At 34.9% G+C, this 16,444-nt stretch overlaps 1 protein-coding gene and 1 pseudogene across 1 annotated transcript; both read left to right on the plus strand.

The window, feature by feature from the left end:
- The first annotated feature begins 5,920 nt into the window (after positions 1-5,920).
- LOC116118081 lies at positions 5,921-6,343 on the plus strand. The gene has a single exon (XM_031404057.1). It carries the CDS (start codon positions 5,921-5,923, stop codon positions 6,341-6,343), a length of 423 nt encoding a protein of 140 aa, XP_031259917.1.
- A 5,959-nt stretch (positions 6,344-12,302) lies between these two features.
- On the plus strand, positions 12,303-15,182 carry LOC116118082 (annotated as a pseudogene).
- Positions 15,183-16,444: the final 1,262 nt, after the last annotated feature.

A 16,444-nucleotide genomic window follows, 5' to 3' on the forward strand; every position in this document is an offset into this window, starting at 1 on the left:
ATTTAGTGTCATTGCCATTTATTGAATTACCCAGTGAGATAACTTCTCTCGTACCCAGGAGTGATGAATCCTTTGTCGATCCACCATAGTCTCGATACACTTCTCAATGTAGCCAATCACTATCATATTGATAGCTCTCAATAGAACTACATTGGGCTAATGTCAAACTACACCAATTGGTGTACAAGGCGCTCCGGTGATCTCAAGTCTAAGGATCACATGCATCACCACCCATTAGAGGATTTTTTCCATAGACACTGGGGTTACCATCCATATGGAATCCTCTGGTGGGTTTGTCTAGTGAACTTGCCTCTAGCAAGCACCCATGCATTGCACCAGGTTGTCAGTAAACAACCTTGACAAGTGAGATCAGTCACTGCCTTTCGACAGGGTCGTTCAATACTATGATAGCCTTACCGTATTATCTGTGTCCTTGGTCAGAATAATACTAGGGCTACGGACGTTTCTGGAATGACCATCATATGTGATCATAGGGTTCTCACTATCAAGATTTGAAACACTTGATACCCTCGTCACGGTTCTACCATCCTAAGGACATATATCATTACATACACGATATAGAAGAATATGTCTTTTATTGATAAATAAACATTTATTACAGAGTCAATTTTACAATAATTGATTGGCTCTAGAGCACCTACTCTAATAGTTTTAGTCGCCGACAAAAGTCCATAGGTAACCTTTCCTTCCCTTACCCCTCACTAAAAAGCCTTCTATCAACCTTACTGACTTGAGCGTTAGATTGCCTATGGCAAACATTGCCCCGGTGTTTCTCGTTCGCTTCATGTTGGTTTCTTTGTATGTGTAGGTACAACGGATTGTCAGTGGCCTCAACCTCACAGGATCAGACCTTATTTCTACAACCGTAGATTTTTAGCATCTACACCCATTGATTCTTTATTTTATAATTTTTAATTCTTCCCTATACCCTAATTCTAAATTTTAATAATAATTGAAACCTTTTATTTTATTTCAAATAATTGTTTGTTCGATGAACATATATTACTAAAACTATGAAGAAAGTAATTGTATAACAAGATGGATCTAAGAAGAAAAAATAAGTTTCAAATTTAAAAATGAGGAAAAGTGGTGTAAACAGAAAACTGATAAGGTTAGAAGACTATTTTTTGGTATTACATGGAGTTTAAAGAGACTTATTTAAATATAAAAGAAGTGTATTTAGCAACCGAGGATAATGATAAATTATATGAGGTTTAAAAATCACTCCAAAAAACAAAAAAAATCTTTTCAGTTTTCAGTTATGATTTCCTTAACTAGCATGAAACTGGTTCGATAATTGTATAGATTTTTGATGTTGTGAAGACGTTTTGGAATCGAAATGTGAAGTGTAGGAACTAGCAAAGAAGGAAGTGATAAGTAACTTAAAGGTAGTGGAAGGAGAGCTTGGAGAGAAACATTATTTTGGAGGTGAGAACTTTTTGGATTTGTGGATTTGGTATTGATTCCAGTCTTCAGCTTCGAAGTATGAGACTCTGGGAAAATTCAAGGTAGAAGAAGAATTCTCGAAGCTTGTTTCATGGCTAAGAAATAAAAAAACCAGTGTCTCCAACTCCATGTGTGACTAGAAGAAGGTCTATGAAATCGTTATGGAGATCAGAAAGATGTTGGGGGTTGAGTAAGAGAGCTTCATGATCATCAAATCAACGATCTTTGACGAGTTTTATGTTTTTAATTTATAAGTTCCACATTATGATTTTTCTAAATTTTATGTTGATATATGGGAATTTCTATTGTCCTTTATGATTAATATTACTTGTTATCACCACGCTATCTTTCATGTTTCATGGCATTTGATTTTGTTATTATTCAAAGTGAATTATTAGTCAAGAGATATTTATAAGACTTGTGACAAAGTTTCTTAATTAATTTTATATATTTCCAACTGTAATTCATAATATTGTTATTAATTTTCTTAACCTCAGTTTTTTTTTTTCTAATAAATTTTGTAAAATTGTATGTTAACCCTTATAATTTATGTTTATTTTAAAATTTATATGAGGGTTTATGTAATTGTACAAGGGACTAAACTAAAAAAATACAAAAAAATTTGGGCCCAAGCCTGGGACCGGTCCTAAGCCCGGGCCGTGGAGGAGGGCCTAGTAGAGGGATCAGACCCTCCTTTTTAGGTTTGGTCCCGTTTTGGGATCAGGTCTCCTAAGATCGGGTTTTTAAGCTGAGTTTTTAGACCTAGTCCTAAATGCTCACCTCTACGAAGAAGTAAGGAAGAAAGAGAAGAGGACGGGGAGAAAGAGAGAGAAAAAAAAAAAAAAAAGATGAGGTGATAGGTGAGAAGAAGAAAGAGAAAATGAGGGGAGAAAGAGGAAAAAAAATGAGGTGATAAGTGAAAAGAAGAAAGAGAAAATGAGGTGACATTGGAAATGACAATTAATTGTGGCTATTATAAATCATAAATCCCATATATTTTTCCCTAAACTTAATAAAAAATAACATAACCACAAGATCCACCATCATGTCCACCAACATAATCAAAATTCTCTCACACTTTCTCATTAACTAAAAACAAATGATTAATTTGGTAGTTATTTCTTAATGCTTCCCTCTATTGTTTCGAAGAAATAATTTTTTTAATTATATATATATATAAGTACATTCGATATAAATTGCTAGATTATTAGGATAATATTTGTTAATTATTGCAATAATCATGCTTGAAAAGATTCAATTAATTATCAGCTAATAATCATGTTAATTAAGTTTTGGAGTTGAATATTTTGAGCTATGAAAATGGTGGAAATTGGAATAATTAAAGACGAAGAAGAAGGGAAGAAAGTATTGAATGGTTTAGGTCTAGAGAAAATATACAACATTTATAAAAGGACAATTATCCACCCAAGGTTTGGCGAATCTACTGTCCCACCTGTGGTTTCATAAATTGTAAATTCCCACCCAATTTTAAATTTTAAGCGTTAAGTTTTACGGTAAAAAAGGTATTTAGGTTTTTTTATCCAAAAAATTAGTAAACCTTAATCTCTCTAACTCCCCAAATTAGTAAAACTTTAAATAACCCTTCACATCTTAAAATTTTATCACAACCCAACCCAACCCTACCTCTCCACCTCCAACTCCAACTCCAACTCCAACTCCAACTCTACCACCAACACCAACACCATCGACGGCCAGATTTGGCCACTGCGGAAAGAGAAAAGAGAAGAGAGAAAGAGGCGGAGAAGAGATAAGGAGGAAAAGAGAGAAAAAAGAGAAGAGAGAAAGAGGCGGAGAAGAGATAAGGAGAAAAAGAGAGAAAAAAGGGAAGAGAGAAAGAGGCGGCAGCGGCTAGATTTGGCTGCTCTGGAGAAGAGGAAAGTAGAAAGAGAGAGAGAGAAAAGAGAGAGAGAGATTGGTGGAGAAGAGATAAGGAGAAAGAGAAGAGAGAAAGAGGCGGAGAAGATCCCGATGACCAAATCTGCACACTGATGAGAAGAGAAAGGTTGAAGAAGGGTTATTATTAGAATAAATTTGAAAGGAATATGGTGATCTTGCTAATTCTATTATTTTGAGGGTTAGAAAATAATTTATTAATTTACTCATTATTATATTAAAGGGTATAGAAGGGTATTTTACTAGTCAAACCTGGTCAAAGCAAAATTTACCTTAACAGAGTTTTAAATTGGGTGGGAATTTGCAATGTATGAAAGCACGGGTGGAAACTTGTAGATTCCACATACCTTGGGTGGGTAAATGTCCTTTATATAAATGTTGTATATTTTCTCTGGACCTAAACCATTCAATTCTTTCTTCCCTTCTTCTTCCTCTTTAATTATTCCAATTTGCACCATTTTCATAGCTCAAAATCCAAAACTTAATTAACATTATCATCTCAACATCAAGTCTCTACATATATCTTATAGGTATAGCGTTCACATATATTATCTAATTAAGTTACTTCTTTTTTTATCTCTAGAGATTAGCTGAAATAGTACTTTAATATACGCATGAACTTTGGAATCACCAATTTAACATTGAGCTTAATTATTATTGTTGCATGTAAAATGTGTTATAATTTTAATTAATTAAAATTCATTGCCCTAAAATTACTATTTGGTCCTTCACTTTTATATAAAAATTTAAATCGCTGAGTAGTTTTCAACAATTATCCCCAATAGTTGTCTTTGATGGAAAGACTTTTGCGTGCTTTAAAGTGGGAACCGTTATAGGTCCCCAATACGCGCAATTATTATGATTCCCAAAAACCATCGTTCTGAGAATTGCAGTGCATTGGAAGAGTCTGTAACTTTTGAAGAACACAACAACAAAAAAATTGCTATGGCTAGAGGTTAGTGGTTAAATTAGTTTGCTTTCGCAAATTTCCATGAATATATGAACATGTATATGAATAATGATATGAATATATACATGTTGATCTTGAGTGATTTACATTGTTGGTTTTAACATGTGGTATCAGAGCTTTCTTTTAATCACTACCTGGCATTTAATTGTTTGTGGCAAATTTAGAGAATATTGCATAAAATTGGGAATTTTTATTTTTAAACCTATAATTTTAATAGGACATAACGTCTTGAATAAATCAAATTTGTTTTCGATTTTGGTGTCACTGGAATCCTTGTTGAAAGAGCTTTCTAGCGATATATTATCTGTTAAAAACGGAGTTGTGGTTGCAAAGTAATGGTAGTTTAAATTTCGGTTAAAATTACCATTTGGATGATTTCGACAGCCATGGCGCCGTATTAGGATGAAAATGTCATTTGGGATGTCACTGACATAGACCATACGTCCACATTCAAGTTTCCCCTCTAAAACGCTGATATAATGGCTGGAATTGGGCTGTTAAAAAGGGCAAAAAAAGGGTTTAAAAGTTACAGAAAATGGATTAAGAAGACTCGGTCAAATTGGGTCAATGAGTCAAATTGACCCGGTCAAGGATAAAAACGGGTCAAACTGACTTGGTCAAAGTCAAAGGTCAAACCAACCTGGTGAAACTCACCCAATAACCCAATGGGTCAAACCAACCCGGTCAACACAGTCAACAATTTGAACCAGGTCAATGAATCGACCAACGAGTCAGACAGTCAACGGGTCATTGAACTGGTCAAATAGGTCAAACTAGGTCAATGAACCAGGTAAAAGGATAACACGACCCAGTCAAACGAGGTCAAATTGACCCGCATTGACTTATGGCACATGTACGCACGTGTGCTTACGTTAGGCGCATGGGGGAGGTGTGTTTTGGGGCATGAGCGTACAGGTGCGTTGGAGGGCCATGAAGGGGCGTGACGGCACGTGAAGACACGTGGTGTGTGTGGTTGAGTCACGGTGGCGTGTGGGAGTCAATGACAGTGCGTGTGATAGTTTTTATGTCATGTATTAATCTGTTATGCATAAATAATGTGTTATCCTTGTTTTGATTTATGTTATGTTGTATTATATGCAGTAATCCATGTTATAACAATATGATGTTTTATAATCGTATATATTTGATTAATTTACAGTAGCCACAACATCTAAGTTATGATAATATATGCATTAAGGAATATTAATTATGATCATATTAAAGTTAATAACATCGTTTTGTAGTTAATCATGTTAATATAATCATTTTACCCACATGGAATGTTATATTTTCATGATTAATTAGGATGAAATAGAAATTATTCTTATTTCTTAATTAGCCTATAGGTATTATGAAATATTATTGATTTCTAATTTCATCATTAAAGGATAGTGAATTATAATACGTAATGTCTTTACCTATAGGAAGATTTTATGATATATCGATTCATTTATGATTTGTTATTTGTTTTACATTGGTAAACTTATAACTGTTGTTGATGATTTGTGCCTCATAATTTATTTAGTAAGCATATATATTGATATACCTATAGTTGATCAAACTTTGATGATGGTTGAGGATAAAGTTCCTTATTTATATGGTGATAACTACAAATCCTGGAGGGAGGCTATCCTTCTTCATTTAGGGTGCATTGATCTTGACTATGCTCTTTGTAAGGAAAAGCCCCCTACACCTACGGATAGTAGCACTCAGGTTGAGATTGCTTTGTATGAAGGGTGGGAGCGATCCAACTGTTTAAGCATGATGTTTATCAAATCTCACATTATGAGTAGTATTGGTAAGTCAATACCAAAGTGTGAGAATGTCAAGGATCTAATGGATGCAATTCATGCTCAGTTTGAAACATCAGATAAGGCATTTGGCAGCATCCTAATAAGTAGATTGACATCCATGAAGCTCAATGATATTAATGGAGTTCGTGAGCACATTATGAAAATGAGGGACATCGTTGCTCAGTGGAAATCCCTTTAGATGGTGATTAATGATGATTTCCTGGTGCATTATGTCCTAAACTCTCTCTTATCGCATTATACTCCTTTCAAGATATCCTATAACACACAAAAGGCTACATGGTCAATCAATGAGCTTTTGAAGATGTGTGTTCAAGAGGAGGAGAGATTGCTTCAAAAAGTAAATGAAACTGCACATCTGGTGATAGGAAATGTCAAGCACACTTCAAACAAGAATAAGAAGTGGAAGGGAGAAGGCAAGTTGCATTAGGTTATGAGCAAAGGAAATAAGGAAACACGAAGTGTTTTTTCTATACAAAAAAAAGACACATGAAGAAGGATTGTCCTAAAAGAAAAGGTCTAGCTTGACAAGAAAGGTAATCTCACATCTCTTATATGTTATGAATCTAATATGATTTGTGTTTCTCATAATGATTGGTAGATTGATTCTGGTTCTACAATCCATGTTTCTAATACCATACAGGGTTTTCTAGATCAAAGGAAACCGATGGGAAGTGAATGCAGCATATATTCGGGAAACAGGATGCCTTCACGTGTTGAAGTTGTTGGAAAATATAGACTTAATTTAAGCACTAATTTTATTTTGGATTTGGAACGAACCTTTTATATTCCTAGTTCTTCTAGGAATTTAATTTCATTTTCTAAACTTGTACCTTGTGGATACTCTTTCAACTTTTACAGTAGTTTTTTTAATTTAATTAAGAACTCATCTATTGTTGGAAATGATACTATGGGTGATGTTTTATTTAAAATTCATTTAAGTGATACTATTCCTTATAGTTTAATGACTTCACATGCTAGTGCTGGTATTAAACGTATTGTTATAAGTGAAAACTCTTCTTTTTTGTGGCATAAGAGATTATGATACATCTTTATTGATAGGATTAAAAGGTTGGTAAATGTTGGAGTTTTGAAACTCTTGACTTTACTGACTTTGATACTTGTGTAGACTGCATTAAGGGAAAACAAACTAACAAATCCAAGAAAGGTGCCAAGAAGAGTTCTCAACTTTTAGAGATCATGCACACAGATATTTGTTGCCTTGACATGAACTCTAGTGGTCAGAAATATTTCATCACTTTTATTGATGATCACTCACGATATATGTATCTCTATTTGCTTCATCACAAGGATGAAGCATTGGATGCTTTCAAAATATATAAAACAGAAGTAGAGAAACAATGTGAAAAACAAATTAAGATCGTGAGACTAGACCTGGCAAACGGGCGGGTATGGACCAGGTAACCACGGGTAACGGGTGAAACGCGCATGAGTAAAAAATTCTCACGGGTCGAAAAATACATGACCCGTACCCACCCGCACGGGTACAGGTCACCCGTGGGTCACCCTCATAAAGTGGACTTTTATGCATTTTTTGTTATTTCCTATTGGAGACTAAGCTTAGTCCACCGCCTCTCTTTGTTAAAGCCTGAATTCTGCCACCTGCAAAAACTAGTAAAAAGAGAGAGAAAGTTCAACAATCCCAACAACCTTTCTCTTCCTTCTTCTTCATACAAATCCACCTTCTCTTTCTCTTCCATCACTAGCAGATTTTGTTTATTTAGAATCCCAACAACCTTTCTCTTCCTTCTTCTTTAGACAAACCCCTTATTCTTTAGCTGAACAAAACACAAATCAAATCAGTACAAATTCGACTATTGTTAATAATTTGAATCTGACGGAACTGTACAGGGACTGCAGAGAAGATAGTGATGAGAGTTTGGAGAGGTTTCTAAAAGGAGCTTTAATGCTCAAGGAAGGAATTGTTGAAGTTGAAACTGAAATCATCATTCCAAACTTTGAATTGAATCTCGATAAAAGAGATTAAAAATACTTGTTTGTTTGTTTGTTTGTTTGGTAGAGAGAGTGCTACTGCCGTGCTACTGCTGTGCTGCGTCACCTGCGTGAGAGAAGAGAGTTGACTGATGAGTGTGCTCTACTACTGTGTGAGTCTAAGAGAGGAGAGTTCAGTTGCCAGCGTGTGCTGCCGCTGCTGTGTTGAACTGCCGTGTGAGAGAAGAGAGTTGTTGAGTGATGAGTACTGTGTCTGTGAGTCTGAGTTTGAGAGAGTGAGAGTTGCAATTTTTTTTTTTTTTTGACTTTTTTCAGTGATAACTTGGGTTTGTTTTCTTTATTCTTTTATTTGAAATTTTTTTTTTTCAATTCAATTGCGGGTACACGGGTACTCGCGGGCATTACCTGGTCCACCCGCAAATGTCACGGGCAGGCGGGTGTGGGTCAATTTTACACGGGTCATTTTATGATATACCCATACCCCTAGTTAGTAAATACGGGTACGGCAAAAAAACGGTACGGGAATTTTACGGGTATGATATGGCAAATGGTGAAAAATACGTTTGTAAAAATTCGGTCATAAAATTCGGATACGGAAAAAATACGATTCGGATATATACGGGTTTAATACGACACATTGTCAATAATACGTTTTGAAAAATACGGCAATAGCAATCTTGGTTTTAGCACTTTTCAAAACATCCCCATTTAAATAATCCATTGTGGTCGACCCTACAATTTATTTTCCTTTTAATTTAAAGTATATTTGAACAATAACTAAGACTAGTATTTTTATCCTTAATTTTATAGCTACGCATACAAAGTTTGGATTCCAATTAGTATAGTTGTTTTATTTTCTGAATTTAATTGGACAGTACATTCAAAGGTCAAATAATAATAGTGTTATGAAATCTAAAAACATGACAAAGTGCACATGGGTTTACAATTTGCAGTTGGCGTTGGTTGTAAACTGATGGTTTGTTGCTTTTTTCTTCTTCTTTAAGTATCTGCCAATTCCAAATCCAAGCCCGACAATATTATTTTTATGAATTCATGCTTTTCTTTTGCAGTTTTGCCTTTACCTTTTGCTTTCATAGATGATCTTTAGTCTTTTCATTTTGACCCATACAACACAAAACAACAGAACTAAATGAAATATTATGTTAAAACAGATACCAAATATAACTCTCACAAGCATTTCATCAAACATGTTTCAAACAAATCTATCAATCCACCAACATAACAAATCCATCAATCCACCAGCCCCTATTACTACTACTCACACACCAACACAAACACAAACAAATCACCAACATACAAGATTCAAAGAGAGTTAAAAAGAGAAGAGAAGAAGTGTGTAGCTTGAGGCTTGAAGAGTTGAAGTTTTGGACTTAAAGCTTGGAGAAGAGAGTTAAAATTTAAAAAGAGAAGAGAGTTAAAATTTAAAAAGAGAAGAGAGTTAAAATTTAAAAAGAGAAGAGAAGAAGAGATCAAGACTCAGAGTCAAGAGATGAAGAAAAAAGAGTTGAATTGTTGAAGATTTGAAGAAGAGATGAAGACTATGGAAGAGAGAACCGAGAAAGAGGAGAAGAAGATTTTTTTTTAATTTTAGTCAAACCCCACCAAAACGACGTCGTTTTGCCTTATCATGTAATTATTTTTTTGTCTGCAAAAATTCGGCAAAAATTCGGGTATAATTCGCGAATTATACGGATAGGGTATATAATTCGCGAATTATACGGCAGCCCTAATAAAATACGTGAATTCGCGTATAAAACGCGAATTTACTAACTAGGCCCATACCTACCCATTAGGTACGGGTACCAGTTTACCCACGGGTACGGGTCATGGATTGCCAGGTCTAGTGAGATATGATAGAGGTGGTGAATATTATGGTAGATACATTGGTACAAGACAAGCACTTGGTCCATTTGCTAAATTTCTTTATGGGCAAGGTATTGTGGCTCAATACACCTTGCATGGCACACCATCTCAGAATGGTGTAACAGAACGGACAAATAGAATATTAATGGATATGGTACGGAGTATGTTGAGTAACTCTAAACTTCCTTATTCTTTATGGATTGAAGCTCTTAAAACTACATTGTATATATTAAACTGAGTTCCAACTAAGGTGGTTCTCAAAATGCCATTTGATTTATGAAAAGGTTGGAAACCAAGTTTAAGTCATTTACGTGTCTAGGGTTGCCCAGTTGAAGTTAGAGTTTATAATCCACAAGAATGGAAGTTAGATCCTAGGACTATTAGTGCATATTTTATTGGATATGCGGAAAAATCTAAGGGATATAGGTTTTATTGTCCGAACCATTCCAGTAGAATTGTTGAATCAAGAAATGCCAAATTTCTTGAGAATGACGTGGTTAGTAGGAGTGATCAACTCAGAGACTTTGTCCTTGAGAAAATTAATGTTTCAGATAATGCTCCTATATCAAGTAAAAGATTGGTTGTTCATCCAAATAGGGTGAACAATGAGGAACCAATCAATGAAAGTCCACGTTCTAATGAGATTGTTTTAGAAGATCATTATGAACAACCTCCGCCATAGGAGGAACAACTAGTTGTGCAACAATCTCAACAAGAGACTGTTGATACAACATTATAGAGAGATCTATTAGAACAAAGAAATCAACAATTCCTACTGACTATGTAGTGTATATGCAACAGTTTGACTGTGACATAGGTGTTCAGGATGACCCAGACACGTTTTTACAAGCTATGGCAGTAGTAAATATGAGTTGTGGTATATTGAAATGATTGACAAGATGAATTCTATGGCGGATAATAAGTTTGGGACCTTGTTGAGTTGCCTACTGGAAAGAAACCTATTGGTTGTATATGGGTATTTAAAACAAAAAATGATTCATTAGGCAACATTGAGAAATACAAGGCTAGGCTTGTTACCAAAGGGTTCATGCCAAGGGAAGGGATAGATTATAAAGAAATGTTTTCTCCAGTTTCTAAAAAGAATTCCTTCCATATCATTATGGCATTGGTTGCCCATTTTGATTTAGATTTACATCAAATGGACTTGAAAACAACTTTCCTCAATAAAGATTTGGAGGAAGAGGTTCATATGAAACAACCTGATGGGTTCATTTCAAGTGATGGTAAGCATTTGGTTTACAAGCTTAAGTAGTCCATTTATGGACTTAAACAAGCCTCCCAATAGTGGTATTTAAGATTTCATACTGTTATCTCCTCATTTGGTTTTGTAGAGAATGTCATGGATCAAAGTATATACCACAAGGTCAGTGGGGGCAAAATCATTTTTCTTGTGTTATATGTAGATGATATTTTGCTTGCAACCAATGATTTGGGTTTGCTGCATGAGGTAAAATAATTTCTCTCACAACATTTTAGCATGAAAGATATGGGTGAGGCGTCTTATGTCATTGGCATTAAGATTCATAGGGATAGGTCCCAACATGTTTTGGGATTATCTTAGGAAGCCTATATTAATAAAATTCTTGAGAGATTTAAGATGAAGGATTGTTCACCCAGTGTTGCACCCATTGTTAAGGGTGATAGGTTCAATCTGAACCAATGTCCTACACTTGAGATTGAAAAGGAACAAATGAAAACTATTCCTTATATCTCAGCTGTTGGAAGCCTAAGGTATACTCAGGTCTGTACTAGACCTGACATTGCTTTTACAGTTGCCATGTTAGGAAGATGTCAAAGTAATCCATGTTTAGATCATTGGAGAGTTGGAAAGAAGGTCATGAGGTATCCTTCAAGGAACTAAAGGTTTCATGCCTATTTATAGGCGATCTGACATTTTAGAAGTTGTCAGATATTCAGATTCAGACTTCGCTGGCTATGTTGATTCTCGAAAATCAACATTCGGATATGTTTTTATGCTAGCCGAAGGTGCTATATCTTGGAAAAACACCAAACAATCTTTGGTTGCCACTTCTACCATGGAAGCTGAGTTTATTTCCTATTTTGAGGCTACTACACAAGGTATTTGGTTGAGAAGTTTCATTTCTAGGCTTGAAGTTGTTGAGTCTATCTCTAGGCCAATAAGGTTGTATTGTGACAATGTTCTTTGCTAAGAATAACAAGAGCGGAAGTCGAAGTAAAACACATCGACATTAAACATTAAAGCCAAAGAAGTGCTCATTGAACACATACACACTGAGCAGATGACTGTTAATCCTTTGACAAAAGGCATGCCACCAAAGACGTTCGAGAATCATGTAGTACAAATGGGACTATGTCCCGCTTTGTCACTGTGAGAGGTAATACTTTCATTCTCTAAAGCTTTGTAATTTAGTTTGTTTTCTCTTTTTAAGTTGTATATATTTTGGTTGGAAACAAACAAACATTCTGGAGGACCTGGAACAACCATTTGAGGTTTGTTCATAAAGTAATATTCCACATTTAAGCATTTATTTAGAAGAAGAAAATTTTATAGTAATACATGGAAGGTAATACTAGTTGAAAAAAGACTTATCGCTATGATTTATGCAATTCTAGTTTTCTAATTAAACATAAAGAATATACAACTAGTATGTTGTGGATTTTGTAATAAAGTTTGGACCAAGTGAGAGAATGTTAGAATTTTAATTAGTTAAAATTCATTGCCCTAAAATTACTATTTGGTCCTTCACTTTATATATATTAGTTTTATATAAAAATTTAAACTGTTGAGTAGTTTTCAGTAGTTATCCCTACCAGTTGTTTTTTATGGAAAAACTTCTTTGTGCTTTAAAAAGGGAACAGTTACAGATTCCCAATATACACAATTATTTTGATTCTCAAAAACCATCATTCTGAGAATTGCAGTACATTGGAAGAGTCTGTAACTTTTGAAGAACACAACAACAACAAAATTCCTATGGTTGGAGGTTAGTGGTTAAATTATTTTACTTCCGCAAATTTCCATGAATATATGAACATGTATATGAATAATGATATGAATATATACATGTTGATCTTGAGTGATTTACATTGCTGGTTTTAACAAAATGAAGATATATATATAGCTGAAGATTGCGGAGGGTGGCAATGATCCGTATCTTTACAGCACAAACAACTTTGTGGGAAGGCAAACATGGGAGTTCGATCCTGAATCAGGGACTACCAAGGAGCGAGCTGAGGTTGAAGCTGCTCGTCAAAATTTCTGCAAAAACTGATTTCAGCTCAAGCCCCGTGCCAATCTTCTCTGGCGGATGCAGGTTGGTAATGGTAGCCACCATTTTATTTCTATTTATATAAGTACCATTGTCTCTTTTAATTTCTCTTTTCCTTCACGTAATTTATCTCTATTTTAAGCCAAGTCCCAACTTATTGAAATTACTTGCAGTACTACTAAAATTGAATGCCAAAATAATTAAATGTCGTAAGATATTCTCAATGCATTCAATGATCTTTTCTTTCTCTTTCTTTTTGTAATAAATATCTCAGTTTCTAAATATTGTTTGTTTTTACAATCGTACGTGTGGAAAATTTAAGTTTCTTAGAGAGAAGAATTTCAAACAAACAATCCCAGCAGTAAAGGTGGAGGATGGAGAAGAAATGACCTATGCAACAGCTACGATGTCGTTGAGGAGAGCGGTCCATTTCTTCTCAGCCTTGCAAGCCTCGGACGGCCATTGGCCAGCTGAAAATGCTGGTCCTTTATATTTCCTTCAACCATTGGTGATATGCACTTACATTACAGGGCATTTGAACAGTGTATCATCAGAATGAAGATGGAGGGTAAGAATTCCATATCGAAGGACATAGCATCATGTATTGTACAGTGCTTAGCTACATATGCATGCGTATACTTGGAGAAGGACCTGATGGTGGTGAAGATAATGCTTGTGCTAGAGCGAGAAAATGGATTCTTCACCGTGCTGGTGCAACTCACATTCCTCTTGGGGAAAGACTTGGCTTTCGGTACTTATCACTCTATATATTAATTTGTCCATTAATTTTTTATATATCTCTTATCATATGTAACGATTTCTCTTACCAATTGAAGCTTGGCAAAAAATGGAAAACAAATTTAAGATTAATACTACACATACCAAGTGACGTAATGAATAGATGAATTAATATAAAAAATAATTTTAATAAATACACAATAAATTAGGATGAATATCGTGTCAATAGAGAAGTACAATATCACATCATTTTATATATAATCTTTGTACATCTAATATTATCCAAAGATTTGTGGGTGTCTCTTTCTTTTTTATTATGGCAACAAAAACAACCTCTCACCTCTCCCCTTGTAGTCAGATGACAAACCTTTTAGTTACTGGGATTAACTATACTCAAAGGGTTTTGTGTTCGAGTTGCAGGATAGATACTTATCACATTTGTCCAATTACCTTGGTCTATTAGGTTTGTAGGGTATTTTATAGCCCTAGAGATTAGACCGACTCTAATATGAGTTTGGGTATCTCAATTTCCTAAAGAAAAGAAAAGAAAAAAAAAAAAAAATACAGCCTCTCACTCTTTACTCGGAATTCATTTGTAAGCAAGTGGGTTTTATTAGGAAAATAAAAGGCCTCCATGCACAAGAAAACTAGCACACTAGGGTGTGGTCTTGGGCTTTTAATTATTGGGCTTTTGAAATTTAAATTTAATAGTGATATATAAATTCATTAAAGATTAATTCAATTTTTTAATTTAAAATGTTGATATAATTTCCCAATCTTGTTCATTAATTTTTTTCTTTGTTTGTTGTAGATATTTGGTGTATATGAGTGGTCTGGAAGCAACCCAATGCCTCCAGAATTTTGGATCCTGCCTTCCTTTCTCCCAGTGCATTTAGGTAAGTTTGCCTTATTAATTCTCTTCCTTGAATTTTGCTCTTTTATTATCAGGCCATCCAGTGGTGGTTAAGTTTATAATTTTGCAATACTTAACAATAAGTCAATATATATGTCTGACCTTTTAAAAATTTATAATAATCAATATATATAATAATTATATACCATACAAAATTGTTATAATGGCAGGAGGATCTTTACCATCCCCATCCTTGGATTCAAGATTTGATTTGGGACAGTCTATATATATTAATGTGAACTTTGTGATTTAGGGAGTTAAAAGAGAAAACCGAAAAATAAAAGAAACAAATCTCTAATACTTTGATTGAGAAAAATTGATTACAAGATATAGAGAGTATTGACTTTATATGTTTTTAGTCAGTTAAACAGTAGTGGCAAAGAGTGTGAAGGAGAAACTAACTTTGTACAAACCGTGTAGCTTAACACGACATCGGTTTAGGTAAATTACAAACAAGTCTCAGTACTTTGATTACTGACATTTCAATCCAGACACTTTGGTTCACATTCCCACTCAAACTTAACTCCAGTAGTTTTGAGTTTCTGACTCTTAGGTCCACATTCCCACTCAAACTGAGCTCCTCCAATAAGGTTTGAGTTTCTGACTCTTTGGTCCACATTCCCATTCAAACATTACTTCAATAAGATGAGCTGCTGCACTATGTGCTGAACTATGCAAAATAAAGCTAAAAATTTCAACTACACTAGGAAGTTGGGAAGCTATTAAAGTCATGAAAGTGACTCTATTTTGGTGATAAAAAGACCATTTGTGCTCAATAATGAAATCATAGTGAGGCACTTAAAGAATTTGCGAAATTATTTATGAAGAATCACATTTTAATTTTTCTTTACAATTTGTCATGTTTGAGATGAATTTTGAGATTGTGTAAATTAATATTAGAGTGTGATTTTTTAATTAGAGTTAGTTTTGTCTCATTTATGTTTAGTTTTGTCTCATTTATGTTATTCAGGGGTCAAATTGTCATAAAACTTGGGGTTGATTTTGTCACATTTTATTTGTGCAGGGACTAAAATGATAATTGCCATCCTCACTATAAAAAGAAAACGAAGGGTCGCAAAACAAGGGAGGTTGTTCACCCAACTTTTTCGGTGACTCTCCATCTCCTTTTCCGGTGACATCTGACGACCTTTCGGCTTCCCCGTCCACCGATCATCATCATCTCGTCGACACCACTGCAAATCACCATCATGAGACGCGTTCTGCTGCCGCGACCTTTTGCATTCTAGCCATGATTTTGCCATTTTTCAGTGACGTTACACTTCCCTGGTGGTCGATCTAGCTTCCCTATGGCCGGATCTATCCATTCTAAGCTTTAGTTGTTGCCAAAACCGCAGGAATCTGCCATCTCGTTGTCGCAACGTTTCACCTTCCAGTCACGATCTCTCCCATTTATAATGATCTTTCATCTCCCCAGGACCTGATCTGAACTCCCCATTACTAGAGCTTTCCATTGGTACCTTTGGATCTCATTTCCGCAGCC

This window comes from Pistacia vera, unplaced genomic scaffold, assembly GCF_008641045.1.
Source record: "Pistacia vera cultivar Batoury unplaced genomic scaffold, PisVer_v2 Contig837, whole genome shotgun sequence".
NCBI classification, from domain to species: domain Eukaryota; kingdom Viridiplantae; phylum Streptophyta; class Magnoliopsida; order Sapindales; family Anacardiaceae; genus Pistacia; species Pistacia vera.